This window comes from Lepisma saccharinum, chromosome 1, assembly GCF_977018435.1.
Source record: "Lepisma saccharinum chromosome 1, izLepSacc3.1, whole genome shotgun sequence".
Lineage (NCBI taxonomy): Eukaryota > Metazoa > Arthropoda > Insecta > Zygentoma > Lepismatidae > Lepisma > Lepisma saccharinum.
Window position 1 is genome coordinate 192,962,123 of NC_139229.1, and position 21,146 is coordinate 192,983,268.

Sequence of the window (21,146 nt, forward strand, 5' to 3'; positions counted from 1 at the left end):
TATCATACAGAACACCTTCTGTTGTGAAGTCCACTCCGCCATGTTTATTTACTGTGCGCATGCGCAGGCGCGCGACACAGTTTCGTGTTTTTCGAAAATGGCAACAGATGACAATACCGTACATCCACAGGTTTTGACTGTCGCAGGTATTCGTAAACTGTAGTGCATGTTTCTTTTATTGTAGCTATAAGCCGGACGCGCTGTAATTATGCATAAATACATAGTTATAGGCTACATAGATAAACAAAATTAAGCAAGAAATGTGTGCCTCGCATGTGTTAGTGATATAGTGAAATAGTGGTGGAAAATGGCGAACTCTTTGTTTGAGTTTTAAGTCCACTTTTATGCACAGATAGACTAATTGAGACAGGACCTACAGCTTAAAGTGGGATCCGAACCACTATGTGACTCTACGAGGTATTGAGCGCGGAACACTTCGATTACAAGGCGACAACGGATTATGGTGAACTGTCTACCACTTTTCAGCATTTTGTTAAAGAGATATGGCTCGTATTCCAATATAACGGACTCAAGGAGCAATAGTTCATGTTTTATCCTCTACTCGAATTAGCATCGAATTGGACAAATTAGATTTTTTTTTTATTTGAAATTACTTTTACAATTTACTGTGATAAGTTTCTGTAGGATCACCTACTGCATGAACTGTTTTTTTATTCATAATTTAATGCATATATTGATTAATATTTTACTATGATTTTTAATAATAATAAATAGTAACCAGAGACATCTGTTACAAATGATAGGAATATTCCAAAGATAAATTGCGCAGGTATTGTGTTCATCCCGATTTCGGGATGTATTTGAATCGACCCTGTGATGAGTACACGTGTGCTTATTTACAATTACCTTGCAAGTTATAATAAAATTACATACAAACGTGTATATTGATTGATTTTCTTTATTTTACTTCACTTTTGGTTAATTTGCGAAGATGGGTATGAGTGATGATATGTTGAAATTGATGAATGGACACTCACAGACATCCATGCCCAGGCCAGGATTTGAACCCGGAACCCCTGACGTTGTACCGCGAGGTGCTAACCACTCCGCCATGGTGGCCGGCATAAACATGTACCTCTATGTATGATAAAATGCCACTGAAACATATCAAGACAATTTCACCATGTGATTAGATTTTCCATTTCCTTCTCCAGTAGTCTGCCGGAACACGTTAATCAAGACTGATATCCTGGGTTGAATACCTGATGAGTCATGGTGTTTCATTTATCATTGATTGCTTAATACTTCTTATAGGGTCTTGTAGTACTGTCACTAACATTATCTTCAGAGCCTGTAGTGTCAAATAGAAAAGAAAGTAAAGCAATCATAAGTTTCATGTTAATAAAAGGTTTTATGTTCCTTGTATGTTGTCAGTTTATTGCATTAACTGATCCCTTAGTGGTCTATAGCCAAGTTTGCTCCTGACATTTCCTTCCCTCAACAAGTGCATTTCAATGTTGTGACTTTTCATGCAACTATATTTGATAAATTGTAGTAGATTGTAACAAGTCCATTCACTCAAGATGTTTTCACGATCTCTAATTCAACCTAAGACAAAGTTTTCACGATCTATCTGGTTGACTTATTTTGGTTATCACCAGTTTAAAAATATTCCTGTTTTTTGAATTCATACATGGAAATTAAGAGTTTAGCCAAGTTACTGTGCAACTACGTATACTGTGCAACTTCGGTATACTGTAAGCTAGTACCATGGAAATGTATGAACATTTCTCTATCCTTCGGTAAATGGGTAATTTAAAAAGGTTTATATTTAAATATGCTAAGTTTCTATTGAGAATGGATATTTATTGAGCACAGATATTTGTTTGTGCTCACTATGACAAACATAGTCTTAAGAAGTTGAAATAGCTAAACTTCATAAGCTGTCATAAACTCTTCTTCTTGACTACTCTCTTTCTCTTCCACAGGTCTACACATGAACAAATAAAAGCATAACATAACCAATTCTTCAGGCCTAGTAAGTGATATGCTCTTGTTTTCTCAGGATCAGTCCACTCTTTTTTGTACGCTCTTTGCATGGGGACGATTTAATTATACCATATAGATCCAAATTTTGTATGTAGTACTCTGCAAGCTTATAGAAGTCTACAAACACAGCGAATCTTCTGCGGGTATTCTTGCACATAGGCACTTAGAAATACTGCAACGCGTGTTATTTTTTGAGCACTTTACAATTCACTGTTACTTCTTTCTGTTTATTGTCCTTCCATTCTGTTTTCAATCTATTACCTTTTTTGACCCATCAGCTTCCATCGTCGGACATGATGCCTGGACTACGACATCTGCCAGTAAGGTGGTTCTTATTGACGGAGACTTGTCAAAACACCCTCAAGATTTCGGTTCGGGTCAGAGTAGGATATGCCTTTCTTCCATGCTTTAAATGGTGAATCGTTTCCTACAAAAGCATTTTGTATACTCATTTATGGCAAGCAGAGAATATTTCACTCACTGCTGGTTCTTCCCCGCGTTCCGACATGGCCCCTTTCCCATTGGATATCATCATTATATCTCTCGTCTATTCAGTGGAATATGCCTCCTTTCCTGCAGCACCCTCAATCATATCAGTTTCAAATGTTTCTACAATGCTAAGTTTATAGATAGTCCTTAATAGCATGATCATGTGACCTATTTAAATATGTAGTGTTAGTTGATCGCGGGAGAGAGCTCTGATTTTTCACAGAATATTCTACTTACAAAAATTACATAACACCATAAAAGCATCTATAAACACAGAATACATCCACTAATTAACACTTAACGACACTTTTCTGGCCTTTTGAATACTCACTGCACTGGTCAAAGTCGCTTTGATCCCACTTGAGTGAAGTACGTATAATTACACAAATATTTTTCTTCCAGATATATCACCAACAGCTACAGCGAGAGCGAAAAAATGAGAGATGTCTTAAAAGTGTTCCTGATATTGGTAATTCTTCATGCAGCTTTTACTAGGAATCTCCCTATATTCGTGGAGAAAGAAGCTGTTAATATTGCAACCTACATAACTCAGTGCGTTATGGTAACACCTGTCATTTCTATACTGGACGGATCAAATGACTCGGAGCTTGCTAATGAACTTATACGAAACGTCCACAATGAAGGACATGTCCAAGTGATGTACCAGAAAACAACGAGAGACCACAGTGAACAAATATTCATCCATCATTCGGGATTAATTGTTGTTTTGTTGCAGGACCAGACATCACCTGAATACATTTTACGAAGATTACTGAATACGAAGCCAAGTGCTAGATTAGTAATCGTCAGCGAAGCGTCCAGCAGTAATCTTTTAAACAGCGTAACTGAATTTGCTGAAGAGCAGCGTTTGTTTAACTTTCTTATATTGTTAGTTGAATGTGAAACTACTAACGTTAAAACTGAGGGATCTTTGTCCATTATTTCTCCATACAACGTAATCGTTAAAAAGGTTAACTTCTTGCAGACGTCCGATAGAGAAGATCAAAATTGCTGCCTAGTGGTGAAGGACATGCTACTAACTAAAATGCCAAGGGATTTGAATGGAAGAATATTCCGTGTTTCCGGTTTTCATTTTCCGCCGTATACGGTGTTGCCTGAAAATCCTCACAATGTTGAAGACATTTCAGGAATATCAGGCCTAGCTTTTCGGACACTGTTACAGTACATGAATTTCACTCCATCATGGGTTAAAGTATACAAGGGTATACAATTTGGGAAGCTTCTTCCAAATAGGTCTTGGAATGGGATAACTGGCGACGTTCAGCGAAACATAATTGATCTGAGTGTTAATATGGCTGGAATGAATTATCGAAGATTCCGTGTATTAGACCCAAGCATCAGACTTGTAGTAGAAGACTTAGTTTTCGTGGTTCCAAAAGCTGAGAAAATCCCACAATGGATGAGCATTTTCCTTCCCTTCCCACTTCACATATGGATGTGGATTGGAGGAGTGGTGTTATTTGTTGAATTTGCGATAATTGTGAACATGAAATTCTTCAAGGATTCAGATAAGAGACGGATAACAATGCTTTTATTCTATCCAGTGTTTATTCTGCTTCTTGTCTCAACTAGCTTTACACCGAAGACTAGGATATTGAAGGTGATAATTATGCTTCATTTCTATTTCGCGTTGATAATCAGTTCTATTTATCAGAGCGCTCTTGTGTCAGAACTCACCACTGATTACCACTACCCAGAGATAGAAACTGTCAAAGATGTATCTGAACTAGATTTTCCTATATATGCTGGCTACAATATGCGATATGTACTTGCAGAACCTAAGGCTCCAGATATTCGCAACATGAGTCACAGGTTCCGACCAGGTTACGATCATACAGGCATAATTGGAAACCTATACTTGAAAAGGGACTCCATAATTCTTATTCCGCATAATCAAGCGAAATATATAATTGCCAAACAGTTCACAAACACAAAAGGTGAACCAGTTGTGAATGTTGTAAAAGAACCAGGAGGAGTTTTAAACCAAGCATTCATATTTCCCAAAAGTTCTTTCTTTCAGTCCCGTTTAAATGATCTTCTGCAGAGGATGGTACAGGCAGGGTTGATCGAAAAGTGGATCATAGATGGCTTTGCTAAAGGGCATTCTGAATTGGAGGAACCGACAGATGAGACGACTGTCCTTACTTTAGAGCACCTTCAACCTGCATTTCTCATATTACCACTTGGTCTTGCAGTCAGCTTCCTTGTATTCATAATGGAAATAGGCAGAAAGTTCCTCCATTTCTTGAGCTCTTAAATGCATAAAGCATTTTTGTTTTATTTTTCTTGTTCACCTAACTATTCAATAAATTCTGTAATTTTAAAAATGGACGTATAATAATAATCCTATTTTTACATAGTGAGGAGTGCGGAAGGAGAGAGAGCGGAAGGTTGAGAGCTTTAAATTGGAAAATTAAGTCGAGCAAAATTTCTGGGCTTTTGGATGGATTGTTTTAATTTTAAGCAAGTTTTACAGGAAATATTTTTAGGTTAGGTAAGAAAATACCGATTCTATATTTCTTTTTATCCTAACATCGGTAACAAATTGTTATCTTGGATCAAAACAATAGAATGTCTAATATAAAATTTCCTATATAATTATTATCCCGTCTATGTTTTTCCGAATGTATTAGCTATACTCTGTCCCAACTAACTGTAGAGCAGGCAAACGAAAACAAGTCTCTGCGCAAGTAGAGACGGCATCACCAATGAGCACGTGAGAGGAACGGAATTGCGTGGAGTGGGGGAAAGCGAGTGCCTTCCCAGCAGCGTGCACTGCTTCTCACTGACCACTCCATTTCCCTCGCTTCTCTGACGCTATGCGCGGCCTTGCTCCACACTTAGCTGGGACAGGGTATATGTGTTTGTAAAAATTTCCTTACCTCTTGCAAAATTACAATAATGTGAATAATATTTGAGCTTCCATTCGAATATGGGAACCTAGGAAACGTTTTCCACAAGATTTACTGGTATTTGAGAGAGACCTATCTACACTAGGGACAGAATAAAATAGACACCCATGATACGGAACACCAACATTTATTGGCAAAGCAAACACACAGGCGGTTGCTGTGAATGTAGAATCTTAATACTTGGTTTGTTCGCCTTTTTGAGCCACCAACGCCTGTAACCGACATGGCATGGTTTCAATCAAACCGTCAATGGCGCCTTGTGGTACACGTCTCCATTCCTCCGACACATGTTCCATTAACTCATGTTTGTTGCAGGGCTTCTGGGACCTCTTGTCCATGTTTTGTTGCATAATGTACCACACGTTCTAAGTTGGATTCAAATCTGGCGATTGGCCAGGCCAAGGCAAGATACGGATCCCTTACTGACGTTTCCAAACAGCTGTTTTTTTTTTTTTTGGCTCTGTGGCATGGGGCCCGTCTTTCATAAAAACATACTGGGTTCTATCCAGAATGTTGTGGAACACTGGAAGCAGTCCATCGTGCAAGATTGCAGTGTATTTTGCTGCATTGATATGTCCATCACAAAATATGAGTGGCGAACATTCACCATGCCAAATTGCCCCCCCACACCATCACATTGATGCCGCCATATTTCACCCTCTGCTTGACAAATCTGTCATCCAGCTGGCTCGAGGCACGCCTCCACACCCAAATCCTTCTGCTAACACTGAATTGGCAATACCGGCTTTCATCAGAGAAGATGACAGTTCGCCAAAAGTTGTTACTGTGCGATGTCATGTCCTTTGCCCACTTACAACGTCTGTTTTTTTTATTAATTTTGTAAGCAGTGTTTTTTTTTCCACTCGTTTATAAAGCCCTTCCCTATGGAGGTAACGCTGAATTGTTCTTTTAGCAAGTTGTGCCGCTTGCGCTGATCCCTGGATTTCTGAGGACGTGTCTCACTGTTGCTCGTCTGACACGTGCCGATGGCCCTGGTCGGTCGGGTTTGTGATATGCACTTATCTTTCTGTCCTTTTTAAATTGTAAAATCACCCTGTTACTCTTGCCAATGGTATGGGCAAAGACGTACTAATCTCTCGTTGAGGTGCGCCACGGTCCCATTGCCCAATGATGCGCCCTCGTGTAAAGTCGCTAATATCCTTGGCGCCTGTCACACGTGGCATGGTTGACAGTCTCACTTCATTCCTTCCTGATGTTTGTTCGAACTTGGAATGGAAAACATCATCAGTTAGAAGCACCATTGTGGTGACGATGCTCTGTCAACAGGTGTCTATTTTATTCTGTTACCCTAGTGTATATGTTAAGTTTAGACCGTTCGCCGGCTTAAAGTGCTTGGCTTAAACTGCGAGAAGATGAATGTATGGGAAATGGAAAAAAATACGCTTATTGCCCTTTACCAATATTTAATAGAATTCGCACAAGTGAGAGAGGATGATCACGCACGAACCAGTAAGATATCTAAACACTGATAATGAGAAACCCAAAGTGTCACCACTGTACCTATTTCGTGGTTCCTCGGCTGAGTCACGACGTGGCACTGTGTCGGTTCATCGAAGGTGTCCTCAGTGGGTTCGCCCAAACCTTTTAGATGGACCAACTTAATACGGTCACTCGCAACAACTTCGCACTCCGCTTTCTCGATCAAGACTCCCCCTGCGAGCTCTCGTCACCCGGGGACTCTTGGGGTTTTTAATTACACGGCATTTTATTTCCGGCTCGTAACATATACTCTGTATCAGGTGTCTCTGGAACAAGCGAACAAGAACAAGCCTCTGCGCAAGTAGTGACACAAGACAGCTCCAAAAATGAACACGTGAGAGGAAACGGGAACGCGTGGAGGGGGAAAGCGATTGCAATACCAGCCTTCGCAGGAGCGTGTGCTGCTTCGAATACGAGTGGACCCTGAGTACGACGCGCGTATCTTATTGTCTGTGTTAACCATTTCATCAGTTCTGGACTGCGTACGCATTTCCTTTGAATACGCCATTGACTTAGAGTGACTTTCATTTTGGTAGTCGGTTTCTTCCTCGACACAGACAGACCAGGCAACTCGGTCAGGTGTTCAATGAACCTACGTTGGCCTTGCAAGATATCGTGGATCAGCATGACTCGTGCACTAATGTGGAGTCCACCACACGGCCTGTGTAACCGAGCAGACGCTTGTTTCTTGTCCTTTGAGGGAAGGGGGAAAGAGAGGGGAGGTTTCAGTGTCTGCCTGAAGTGTTTTTGTAGGTTATTTTCGTGGGTCTTTGCTTTTGCCTTATATATTTAATTATTGATTTAATTACATTTTATCTACTAAGAATTTACTGCAAAAATACATGCAGTTCCTCACACTGCAATAATTTATTCGTTTGTTAGATATACACCCCTTCAACAAAAACAAATCTGTAAAACATATAAATAGCTTCCATTTCTTACATAGCAACAAATTAACGAAGTTCCATTAGTTTCGATCAAAGTTCTCTCTCCGGTCCCCTCCCCTCTCTTTCACACACTTATATATGAGGCTGGATCTCAAAGAGCTGGTGTTATGAGAATAATTATGAGAAAATTTTCTTGTAAGAAAAGGTCTAAATTGAGTGGGCAGTAGTTCCAATCTAAACTATTGCCATTCAATAACTATTACTGTATATGATTTGATTCGATTTTTGTTATTCGTATTTAGCGTCGCTTCTCCTTCCACTTTTGGTTAATCGCGACGATAAGAATGAGTGATGATAGAATGAACTGCCATGTTCATGCCAGGAATCGAACCCGGAACCCCTTTCGCCGTCACAGAGATCCGCTCTTTTCTTGTTGTGATGAAGAACAGAAGCATGGAAAAGGAAATAAACTGGAAAGTGACTTTGTCAGAGCCGAGACTAGAAAGGAGAAGGCTGAACGCCAAAAAATTGAAATAAATTTCCAGATCTTAGAAAAACACATTTTTATTTTAAAATGAGTCAATATCAATGGGTGCCATTATACAAACTTTCATATTCTTTTTTGAATCGAAAGAAAAGCCTAAATTACAGGCATATTAGTTATAAGCAGGGTTGTTCAAGATACAGGAACCTATACATTTTAATGGATTCTATTGGGTTCCGCTGCAGGACCGGAACCTTTTTCTTGCACAATCTAAGTCCCATACAAGTTGCGTATTGTTTCATTGAAAAAAAAAAGGTTCCTGGACCGATTGAATTGATCCGGAAGAAAGGTTTCTGAACCATATTTAAATTCATCCTAAAATAAGGTTCCTGAACTGAATTTAAATTCAGCGGTAAAAAAAGGTTTTTATACCGTTTTTAAATTCATCCGGGAAAAAGGTTCCTGAACAGTATTTAAATCCATCCGTGAAAAAGGTTTTTGGACCTATTTAAATTCATCCGGAAAAATGTTTCCTGGACCGTATTTAAAATGATCCAGAAAATATGTTACTGGAACGAATTGAAATACTCTACAGATAAATAGTTCATTAATGGTCCAGAAAGCATTTGTGCTTCATGATTTTCTCTCCTGGGATTGAATTTATTTAAAATTCCTGAACCTTTAACAACCCTGATAACAAGATAGCCGAATATGGCTACTTGAATGTTCTTGTAAATGGCTATGAATGTTCCCAAAACCCATAAATTTCTCCATGTCACTCACAAACGTCCAATTTGGATACTATGAGAATTTTTTCTCTCTCCCGAAATTGACATTTTGGACAAATATTTATCCTAAACGTTTTCATTAATTAATTTCTGGGGGTTACGGCACAAATTTGCAAATAAAAGTATTAGAAATATGTAGAAACGTAAAAATCCTGGTGCAAGTATATTTTACGACTATTGCGTGACGTTGGAAACACTGCATATTAGGTTTCTCACTTCAGTGTAAAAAGAATGTTTCGTATCGACCGTCGAGTTAAACAACACACACAAAGCTATGCGGGCTAGCGAGCAGTTCAGGATATAGGTGTCCCATTTTTTTGCCGCTGGCTATACATACGTTGTAGTTTGATGGGCATGTGCTGTTTTCCTCACATGTGAAACTTTACTAAATGAATCTCTTGTACCAAATAAGAAGGAATTTTGGTTTGCTCCAGAGTTTGTATCTAGGCTCCTCCAGTAAGAACCCCGCCATGCATTTTAAGGCAGTCATTTCAAGGTGGAGCCTCCCAACATGATGACTCTCTTATCGTCTTCATATAGTTCTGGCTAGCCGGGAACCACTGAACCTAGTTCGATATTTTAAATACATGTATATGTACGGTACGTATATTCAATATCAATATGCAAAAGTTGGAACTGTAGAAGCTTTACGGTTTTTTGAGTGACGTCAAACCCATATCACATAATTACGACTTATTTAATCATTAAGAAACAAAAACAGCAGTGCTGTTACATCACGTGAATGGGCTGAAGTTTGGATATCCACTCATTGCTATCAACTCGTCTATAGTTCATAACATGTCAGCAACAGGTGGTTTCTTTACTTGCAAGTTTTTAATTAATTGAAGGCTGAATGGTACTCAGCTTAAGTAACTCACTCACTTTCTAGCATTTCTAAACTCGAAGGTTTATGGCTGCAGCAACACAAACCTTCCCTCTGTCCCTATGCTGGGCAAAATCAATCCAATCTTTTCATTCTTACCGAGTCCATCTCGACGTTATCCCTCCACCTTCGTCTTGGTCTTTCTACAGGTCTCTTACCATCAGGATCCCCAAGAAGAATCATGTAAACTCTTGCTTCCTCTCCAATTCGTGCCAAGTGAATTGCCCACCTACGTCTGCTTGATTTAATTATTCTAATAATAAGTATCTGGACATGAATACAAATTATACAATTCTAAATTATGTAACCATCTCCACTCACTTGTCTCCTCATCCCTTTTAGGTCCAAATATTTTTCTAAGGATTATATGTTCAAATACTCTTCATTTATGTTTGTCTTTTAATGGAATGGACCAAGTTTCACATCCATAAAATACTACAGGCAAAATTACTGTTATTTTTAAGTTAATTTTAACTTTGTTTCATAGATATTATGTGAGAGGATATAAGTGAATGAAGAGAAAAGTATTTTGAGCTTATGGCCATCCGGAAATGTGTAGTTATTGGAAAATGTCCCAATCGTTTTTACTCGTTTTGACATGGTTAGGATGGGATATTGTGATCCACTTTTGTCAACATGAGGATGTTAGAATAATGAAATTTCTGTATCATGAAAGAACCTCCAGCACTTATAGCCATAGGATTGGCATCTTTGTAAGTGCCATTGTTGTCAACCCAGCTCTGATGATTTCTGATGGAGGAATACACAGCGACAGAGGTCCTTGGATACAATGGCTGACAATGTATGTAAGTATTTGATGGTGATAACTAGAGAGAAATCATAAAATACGAGCAAGTTAACTGTGAACTGGACGTTCCAAGTGTTGAATGGAATATCTTGCCACCACTACATTATGCGAATGTGAAGGATACGATTTTGAGATCTGATCAAAGAAGGGAAACGAACTTGCGAAAAATTCAAAGCAAAATATTTTCTAAATAATTTTCATTATTTTCGTATCATCAGTTACAATGAAAATGTGTTTTTCTTTCATTTTCATATTTTAAGAAATCAAATTGGGTTATTTATATATATATATATCTTGTATTTCTTTTAACAATGTTATTTGAGGTAAATTTATAAATACCAAAGAAAAAGTATTTTAAGGGTTTAGTTCGTCTAAAGTCTTCTAACAAACCTTTCGTAACGTTACCAAATATACAATACTATTGTATGGTTCGAGAATTATTAAGACTTTTAACTCTGAGTTATTCACACGAAGTATTACCTAGGTATAGTGAGTTTTTCTACAAAACCACTATTTTTATTTTTCAAAAATTGATTTATTGATATATTATGAAAGTTTACACTATTTGGAGCAATTCTGAAAATCCTGAAGTTTACAGGTGCCACCGTTCCCGAGAGATATCAAATAAAAAAATATCCAATATGGCGGACTCTTTTCAAGATGGCGGCCATCAGCACGCAGATGGCGGTTGGGTACACGACTGAACATGTCTTAAGTGGTATAACAATTGATTCTACCAAGTCTCATTCTCTTATCGAAAAGTCAATGATTCCGGACTTAACAGCTGAACTGTGATAAAGACACTTTTTTGGTGCTGTCCTCCATTTGGAGACACATTTTATGGCGCATCTTTCATTAAAATATGTTAAAACTGATATCGTTTTAGAGCTTATAAATTAGGCTACAACTTTTATTCAAAGCAATTTTTTATCATTTAATTTGTTCAAACGTTACAATGCAAAAACTTCAGAAAGTACTAGAAAGAAATCATATTTTGAAGATTATTTTTTAAATTACGGCGAAACCACCAACATTATCGAAAAATTAAACAGAATCATTTTTGTAGCCCATCTAATGAGGATTAACACTGAAAAACGATTTCTTGCCTACGGCCATTGGTTACGGAGATATAGGTCAATAACTGAGAGTCTGCGAAATTGATGGGGGGGGGGCGTTGGGGGGAAGCACCGCGAGGAGGGGCGGGAAATTTTTGGGATTTTGCACTACTAGTAGTGTTCTAACAACTGACCAAAATTCAGCTTTTTCGGAATTATTCCCGACTTGGCCTTTTCTTGTCCTTCATTGACTGGGCTATGTAGAACCGTGACATGAATGAAAAGCAAAGACATATGCTGGTGAAAACCAATGTGTGTTAATGTATTTTCAAAGATTTAAATAGTTGGAGACGAAAACCGAAGAAAGCCCTGTCAAATATAACGCATAAATGGTCCATCTGCCGGCCTCGCATAGCAGGCACCGAACTGTGAGCAACGTGGAACGTAGTCTCAATATAGAGCACATGCGTCGTGGTGCTTCACTTTTTGAAAGGAACAGATAATCTCCGTTCTTAAGTTCGAACCCTGGTAGGATCAGTTCTTATTTCATGCAGAAGAATGAAATGCCATAACCTGAGTAGAAGTTTCTATATGTGTGTGTGTGTAAATTAAGTTTGTCCGATTGCGTGGCCACACGTTTGCAGCAGATAGGAAATGGCTTTCCGCTTTCACTATTTAAAATAGAGTTAAAGTGATTCAGTTGACACAATATCCATATCACTGTGCCACACAACAACAGCATCCAGCTAGTTGTTCAAAACAAAAAATGTGCTAATTCAAAATGGGATCCCACAGTGTCACATTACATGAATAGTTTGAACACAGGGTAAATTTCGGATACTGAAGTCATTAAATAGAATGTTTACATTTACAATCTTAGTTCACGAAATTAACATATTTTATTCTCTCTTCGCCTTCTTTTTTGACAGTAATAAACGAAAATCCCGTTTAAGTTGAAATAGCTTAGTTATAATGCAGGCATGTAACAAGCCTCCCTGCAACCAGAGGGGAAACCATATCTTGATCTGACAACTTCCGTACAAAAAAAAATGTGATATAGAAGCGAACGTGCACCCAGACACACCCACTTGTGTCTATATATTTACCTACATATAGTAGCTGTGTCTGGAGGTTCGACATGCTGACCCCACGTCACCCCATTACCAGTTGAAGAACTCCGCACCTTTAGGTAGGATTGTGGGAGGGAGACTGGCAGTCGGGAGATAATCCAAGGCCTTTACAGGGCTGTCGCGTCAAGGAATATTATTATTATGTTTGTGTGTACGTTTACACGAGGAGAAGGGAACATAGATAATGTCCCAAGTTTTATTGCTGATAGAGGAAAATGTGGTTCGGATCCCATTTTAAACTGTAGGTCCAGTTCCGATTATCCTTGTTGTGTATTAAGTGGACTTGAACGCCAAACTTAAACAAAGAAGCATATGTATGACGAAACAATATTTCTATATAATTCACAATTTTTGCAGTTAATTCCAGTGATTCTTCTTCCAAAGAGTATTGAACGTTTCATCTTCAGTTGTATTTCATAACGCGTTTTTAGTATTGATTATTGTAAGTAGCGAGCTTTAGCCCCAACACGACGAAGAAAAGAAAACACGCTTTATACTCAAAATTATCTCGACTGTCAGAAGATCTGTGGGTGTAATATATTTATTTTCATCTTGCCACACGAACAATAACAAAATATAACGCTACAATATGTGTAACGACTTGTAATAAGAGGTCCTATATTAGATGCTCGTCAAGGCATATAGTGGTTCGAATCACACTTTAAAATACTGAAATACAAAGACAGTGCAATAATTAATGTGTTACACGTTGGCAAAAAAAGCGACCATGAGTGGAATCGAACCTCGGACTTCAGCTTACAAAGCTGACCTTCAACTGACATGGTCACAAACCACGGTGAGGAAACCAAGCTATTCAGGTAATTTCTCCATAAAATTACATCTTTTCCTGACCAGCTCGAATCTTTTGATGTCCCTTCTCGCTAATTACATTCAATTGAAAGTAATACGCTTCATCAGGTAGTGTTTGTATACTGTGCACATTGCTGACAGAATACAAGTCAAGCTTGTGCATGAAAATGAAGGAAAACGTTGCGAAGTCGTGCTTTTGTGGAAGGTGAGTGTTTCCAACCCTAAATGATCATCGTGATCTAGCTTCCGTCAACATAGCGGATTCTGCTATGTAACGACGAATCTTATTAACCAACGGCACATATATTATACAAGGTGTGTACAAATTATCTTTACAACTTCAAATCTAAATAAGTAAATAATGGAAAGAGGTATCTCAGTTCTGTTGCCTTCATGTAAAAGAGAAACTCTCAAAGTTTTGTTTACTGTTTTTTCAGGTACATTGAGTAAGTGGGGAAGATGTGAGGTCACATTTCCACAAAATGACTACTCCATAGGAGAAGGCACAGTGTGTTTCCTTTTCTCATAAAAGTATTGAATAGGCATAACTGTCGAATTTGGGGGTCTGAAAAGCCTCACGAGGTTCGAGAAATCGACCTTAGATGAACATTTTCCTGGTCGATGGATTGGGAGGGATGGCCCATATACAGTATGCGCCAAAATATACAGTACTGAAATTAAAAGACGAACATTACATTGTTGTCATCTGTGAGTTTATTTATTCTGAAAGAAACACTAACATACACACTATTAGCGAGTTATAACTTCCTTTTTACTACTGAGAACACGAGCGGCTGGAGCTATGCCCCATCGACAAACGCACGTGCGCGTTCGAGGTGCGCGAGTTTCAGTACTGTATATTTTGGCGCATACCGTACTTGGCCACCAAGATCACTCGACATAATCCCTTTGGATTTCTTTTTATGGGGTTATGTTAAGGATATTGTGTACCGAACGCCAGTTCCCAATATCCAAGTCCTACGACAAAGGACTACTGCAGCCATCGCAACACTTACTGAGGAGGTACTAGAGCGGAAATGGCAGCAAATCGAGTATCGCCTTGATATCCTTCAGGCAACAAGAGGGCACACATTGAGATGCATTGAGGTGGTAAAAAAAATACTTTGAGAGTTTCTCTTTTAAATGAAGGAAACAGAACTGAGCTACCTCGTTCCATTATTTAGTTATTTAGATTTGAAGTTGTGAAGATAATTTGTAGACACCCTGTATAATTTTTAAACTATTATTTAAAAAAGAAGAGTCATTATTCTGGAATCTACGGAGAAATTCATTCCGCCGGTAGTGATTTTACGAGTCACAATTCTATTTTTTTTGCTCCATTACAAAACCAACGTGCACGTGTAAAAAAGGAAACCCCGACAATTTTCATTTTACCTAAATTCCATTTACTGTTAAAGTTAAATGAGAGGACAACCATTGACTTATTGTTAATAGCATGGATGAATGATGTGTTTGTGGGAGAGGGGTACCTCCTCTCATGTGCCTCCCTGGCTGTGACATAAAACTCTTCTTACTTCGGATTTCTATTATTTTTCCCATCCCATATTCAGTGCCGACTTTGTGATTCTGTTGCCAATGTGGATGGGGGAGGAGTTTATATATTCTTCAAGCCTTCTCCCGGGCTAGGATAACACTTTTTCTGAAAGAAAACATAAGTTTTTTTTTTTTTTGGCATCATTTTCAGGAATCACAACAGCACTATTTCCGCCTCGCTTATTGAAATTGCGTTTTTTCGTTATTTAGTGTTGCTTTTCTTCCATTTTCAGCTACTCGGAGCGATAAAGAGAGACTCAAAAATAACACCCATGCTAAGGCCAAATTTTAACCCGGTGCCCTCGCATTCTAACGCAATAATATCTAACGGGTAATATATATACACGAACATTACTCCCTCCAGACTATTTAGAAAGTTGTTTGGAACTTTCTAGCAGATGACTTTCACTTTCCAACTTTACTTTCACCTAAAAGGCTAAACACAATTACTTCCATATATAATGTGGTTGGACTTTTTAATCTCACGCTCTTTTCCCTTCATTTTTCTTCCTTCTCCTCTCCTCTTTTTCTCTTGTCCTTTCCACTCTTTCCAACATCTTCTTCCATTCTTTGTTTAACTTCAGTCCCCCATTCCAGTTCATTGTGTCTTCTTCGCCTTTCTTCTCTATTTCCTTGGCTTCCTTCCATTTTCTCACTAGCATTCTCTTCTCCCTTCCTATCTGCTTAGCCTCATCCCACTCTATGTCATGTCCTGTTTCTCTCGTGTGTTTAAATATTGCATTTCTCTCTCTCTTAAGTCGTACATCATCCCTATGTTGTTTCAACCTGTCTTTCAGCCTTTTTTTTCGTTTCTCCTATGTACACACTCTGACATTCTTTACATTTTACTTCGTAGATAATCCCTTCTTCTTCCTCTTCTCTGTTTTCCTTTTTCTTGTTAGCATTCCTCGCTATTCCTAAGATGCTTCTCCCTCCCTTCCTGTAAGTTTTAATTCCTGCTTTCCTAAGCACTTTGCATATCTTTTCTGTGGTCTTCCCCATACTCCTTATTCCAAACCTTCTCTCCTCTTTTTCTTTCTCTTCCAATTCTCCCCTGCTCGTTTTCTTACTTCTTCTGTTTATGTCCAGTCTATCCTGCTTCTCATAGCCATTCTTTCCCAGCTGTTCCCATAGGCTATTTATTTTGCCTTCTTTTTCACATTCTTTCATGCATATTTTCTTGATTCTGTCCTCCATATTCTTTATAAAATTTATTTTTGTCACCTCACTTACATCACTTCTTTTGTGGCAGAATACCCCTGCTGCACACTTCTTCTGATGCCAAGAGGTTTCAATTTCTTGTCCTCTTTTCCTTTTCATCAATATATCTAGATAGCTTAACTTGTCTTCTTCTTCTATTTCAAGTTCCAATAATATCCCTCTTTCTTCATCTTGAATTTCTTTGGCTAAAAAATGTCAAGCTGCCTCTTCGTTCCCTTCCATATGCCAAAACAGTCGTCCACATATCTGCAAAACAGAATCATTTTGTCACCTCCCTTTTCTATCACTTTCTTTTCCCATTCATTCATAACCAATTCAGCCAATGCTGGGCTTAGACTGGAACCTATATTTAGTCCTTCACTCATTAACATTATTTTATCTCCCATTATACTGTAACCGTTATTCCAAATGGTTTCCAGCGCCTTCACTACCCTTTCACTATCCCATTCTCCTATAATTTCTTGTCCCATTCTCTTTTTAATAATGTCCAAAACGTGTCCCCTCTTGATGCTCGGAAACATACTTTTCACGTCTAAGCTAAACATTGTCGTCTTCATCTCATTTAAGTTAAGTCCTTTTATGAGGTCTACTACTTGTTCACTGTTCTTAACTGCTCTGCTTTCTTGCTGTGTTACTAACACGTCAATAACTTTCTTTAATTTCTTTTCTAAGGGTTCCAAAATATTGTTTCTGCAGTTCATTACTGGTCTTAACTTTATCTCCTCTTTGTGTATCTTTGGAAAGCCTTTCAAAAGCCTTGGTCAGCATATTTAGTTTTTCATAATCATGGAAACAAGGCTTAATGGAGTTATAATTGGACATTTTCCAAGGCTGATGAGGAAAATTAACAACTGGAAAGACTTGAAGAGGAAAGTTGAGGCTGGTATCCAATTGAACTTAAACCGGAAGTAAATATGTGTGGGTGTGGGTGGCTTTTTGGCTTAGTTTTAAGTCTAGCAAAAAACAATATCAAGAGGGGCTTATTTTTAACAAGCTTATGGACAACAATCTCACAGATGTGGCTTTTGTAAGTGTAGGCAAATCAATCTGAGGGGGCTCATACTTTCACGGGAAATTCCCGAGGGCATTTTTACAAAAATCTTGGATTAGACAGAGTACTACACTTGAGCAATAAGCTCATATGCACATCTTGAGCTAGGTTTAAGTGTAGCCAAATCTGCCTGAGGGGGGCTCATACTTTCTCGAGTTTATATTATATACTTTCCTACTACTTAGAGCAGCAGCGGTTCTCAAACTTTTCCTTCATTGTACCCTTTAGTCGTAACTAAATATCAAATGTAGGGCTAACTCCACCATAGGTTTTCTCCCAATAGTGGGTTTTGGGGGATTTTTAGCCTTCCTGATTGGTGGGGCGTTTTTGATATGTTGGAGGCGTTTATCATCAATAGAGCAAAATGGCATTCGGGCTGTATGTGGAAAGATGGTAAACAAGTAAACATTAGAATAATATGACTATTATTTTATTGAGTGTTCAACGTTTACGATCTTGTATGATTAGTTACATAAATAAAACTATGAAACACATGTATGCCGTATTGTGACACACTTTTACTGAGTGTGTGAACCTCGAAAGGTTCTGGGATCAAACCTGGAGCCTTTTAGATTAAAGTAATTATTCTATTGGGGGTTAGCGGTAGCTCGTAAGCTCTCGCTTGGCTGCATCTGCTAACTGCAGGAGGTACCTGAATAAACTTAAATTTACAGAACCCTTTATAAAATGGCAACTCTCATGATTTGGGTTACTATGACCTTAAGTCTGCATTGGCAAAGGATGGCATTATAAAAGTATATTACCTGTCTCTCTTTAGAAGCGTGGACCGAAGAGTTTCTAAAGTAACTGTCACTCGCTTGCTGAAGTTCGCCTCTTAAATTCTCACTCAGCTTCGCTGCACTCCACTTCCAAACAAGTTTCTGAAAGTCTGCATCCAGCCTCAATCTCCTTCAAAATCCAACTCACTCTCCTCTCTCCAAAACTCAAAAAACCCCTTTTCTTACTCCCGAACCACTCTCCTGTTCTCTTCCAAAACTCAAGACCAACTAACTCCCTCTCTCCCTAGCGCCAGATCCAACTTCCATTCCCCCTCATCAAAACTCCTCCCCTTTTTCTCAGTCATCAATTTTCCTTTGCAAATATTGGCGAATGCTTTTTGCTGAGCTGGTGCTGAAGTTAACACTTTCCTATACTTCCTGTCAGGCTGCTTAGCTAAACGTAACTCGAAAATGAAAATGAGGGATACGTAACGGTATCCAGCTGGGCGAAAAAAAATTCCTTTGAATTTTTAAAACGTTTAGACAAGTTGCAGGTACAGTGCCGGTTATGCCAATGCAGTCCCTTAGAAGGTCTATTTATTTAGTGAAGAAAAATAAAAATACATTTCACATCAGCGAAAATGAACACTACAGACTAACTCTAAAACTAAAGGGGAGGGGAAAAAATGCAGTCAAAATTAGATTTGGTTGACAGGTGTCAAGTCGTAATCTAATTTGGACTATCGAAGATCAAGACCAACTCCCTCTCTCCCTAGCGCCAGATCCAACTTCCATTCCTCCTCATCAAAACTCCTCCCCTTTTTCTCAGTCATCAATTTTCCTTTGCAAATATTGGCGAATGCTTTTTGCTGAGCTGGTGCTGAAGTTAACACTTTCCTATATTTCCTGTCAGGCTGCTTAGCTAAACGTAACTCGAAAATGAAAATGAGGGATACGTAACGATGCTAAGAACTAGGATAAAAGATCATTAATTTTCATTTTCTTTTTCCAGTGTTATTGAAAAAAAGTAAAGAACAAAAATAAGTTTGTAAATAAATTATGAAGCACAATTTTGGAGTTTTTTTGTAAATCCTCGGAGCGTATAGTGAGAAAGATGTACTTGCATAGCCTCACACAGTTTCTTGATGTATGGTTGTGCACTTGAAACTTTTAAGCGGAGATTCGGCCCCCAAGTTAGTCTAGTTTCGGTCCTTGTTTTTCTTTTTAGGTACACCATGAATGAAACACCACTCTGAACTCTTCGCGTACCCCCTCCAAGCAGTTCATGTACGTACCCCAGGGGGTACGTGTACCACAGTTTGAGAACCACTGTTCTAGAGAGTTTACGGCTCAATGCTACTTTGTGCATAGTTGTGATAACTTCCTGATTGGATAAACGATGAACATCGGCCCTTGTAGTGTATGTGTATGCTTCGTGTGTGTGATCATGTTTTTAATGGTGATGCAGAGGCGAAGAGAAGATTAATTCTTTAGCCATTCTTTATGCAGGATAACGGACGAAGGGACTTCAGTGGTAATGTTATTTGAATGATCGAGAAGAGAAATAGTTTCACGCCCTGAGAATATAGTTACATAAAATATGACTATATTAATTAAGCAGTATCGGTATATACAACTAACTAATCATAACCATTTCCAAGCATACACATGTTAAAACAAATATCCGTCTAGACAATTACAAAATCATAACATACTCACTGACTCATCAACGAACAGCCCAAAAGTATGTGCAAACTGAAAGTTTGGGGTTTCTTTTTCTTATGACATAAGCATCCACTAAGAAGGATATCCCAAAATTAAACCCTTAAAGGGGGTAAGGGTTATATGTGAAACTTCTTGATTCAGCCCAAATCCCTGGAGCTAGAAACATGAAAATACTTATAAACAAAAGTACTCTAAATATATATATATATATATATATATATATACAGGGGTTGGCAGGGTGGCGACAGACCTGGAAAACTTGGAAAACCGGGAAAAGTCAGGGAATATGAGGTGTCAAAAAAAGTCAGGGAAATGTCAGGGAATTTCGTCTTTATTGACTTTTTTTAAATTTATTTAAAGATATCATTATGGAACTGCACGGGAACAGGAAATCTCGTTCGTAAGTTTCGGCCCTTTTATGCGCAACACAACCACTGCGCCAGAAACCAGTGATGGCAGGAGGGGAGAGAGAGAGAGAGAGAGAGAGAGAGAGAGAGAGAGAGAGAAATTTCTCTCGCCCGGGCTTCTCGGCGGGAATTTTAAATTCGAACACTTTTTGGAGGAAAATTGTTATAACTCGGGCACTATGGGAGTAATCTACTTCGGATAACTTTTGTTTTTCAGCTACAACATCAGCGCATGCAACCGTGTACAACTCAGAACACCGTACCGAGGAAGGGGGCTTGGGATGGGGGGAACGTCCCCCGAATTTCAATGGAAAAAACAAAAATCTGGAGTTTGCCCCCTCCCGCTATTTTGAGGAGAAGGCACTAACTTTAGTATTATTTTAAAAGAATGGACATTTCTTAAGAGAAAGAAACATGTTTCATGTTCTTGGGTGCCATACAAGTTGAATAATAAGCCAAAATGTGATCTTTTTTTATTTTAACGAAAAATAGGTAATTCGCATTTTTGGAGGAAAATTGTTATAACTCGGGCACTATGGGAGCAATCTACTTCGGATAAGTTTTGTTTTTCAGCTAAAACATCATAGCATGCAACCGTGTACGATTCAGAACGCCGAACCGAGGAAGGGTGGTTTGGTAGTGCGACCAACGAATTTCAATGACAAAAAACAAACAACATAAACATCTGGAGT

The 21,146-nt window shown here is 38.5% G+C and overlaps 1 protein-coding gene across 1 annotated transcript; it reads left to right on the forward strand.

The window, feature by feature from the left end:
* The first annotated feature begins 2,935 nt into the window (after positions 1–2,935).
* LOC145987907 (ionotropic receptor 21a-like) lies at positions 2,936–4,777 on the forward strand. The gene has a single exon (XM_083122717.1). The coding sequence runs from the start codon at positions 2,936–2,938 to the stop codon at positions 4,775–4,777; it is 1,842 nt and encodes a 613-aa protein (XP_082978843.1).
* The last annotated feature ends 16,369 nt before the right edge of the window (positions 4,778–21,146 follow it).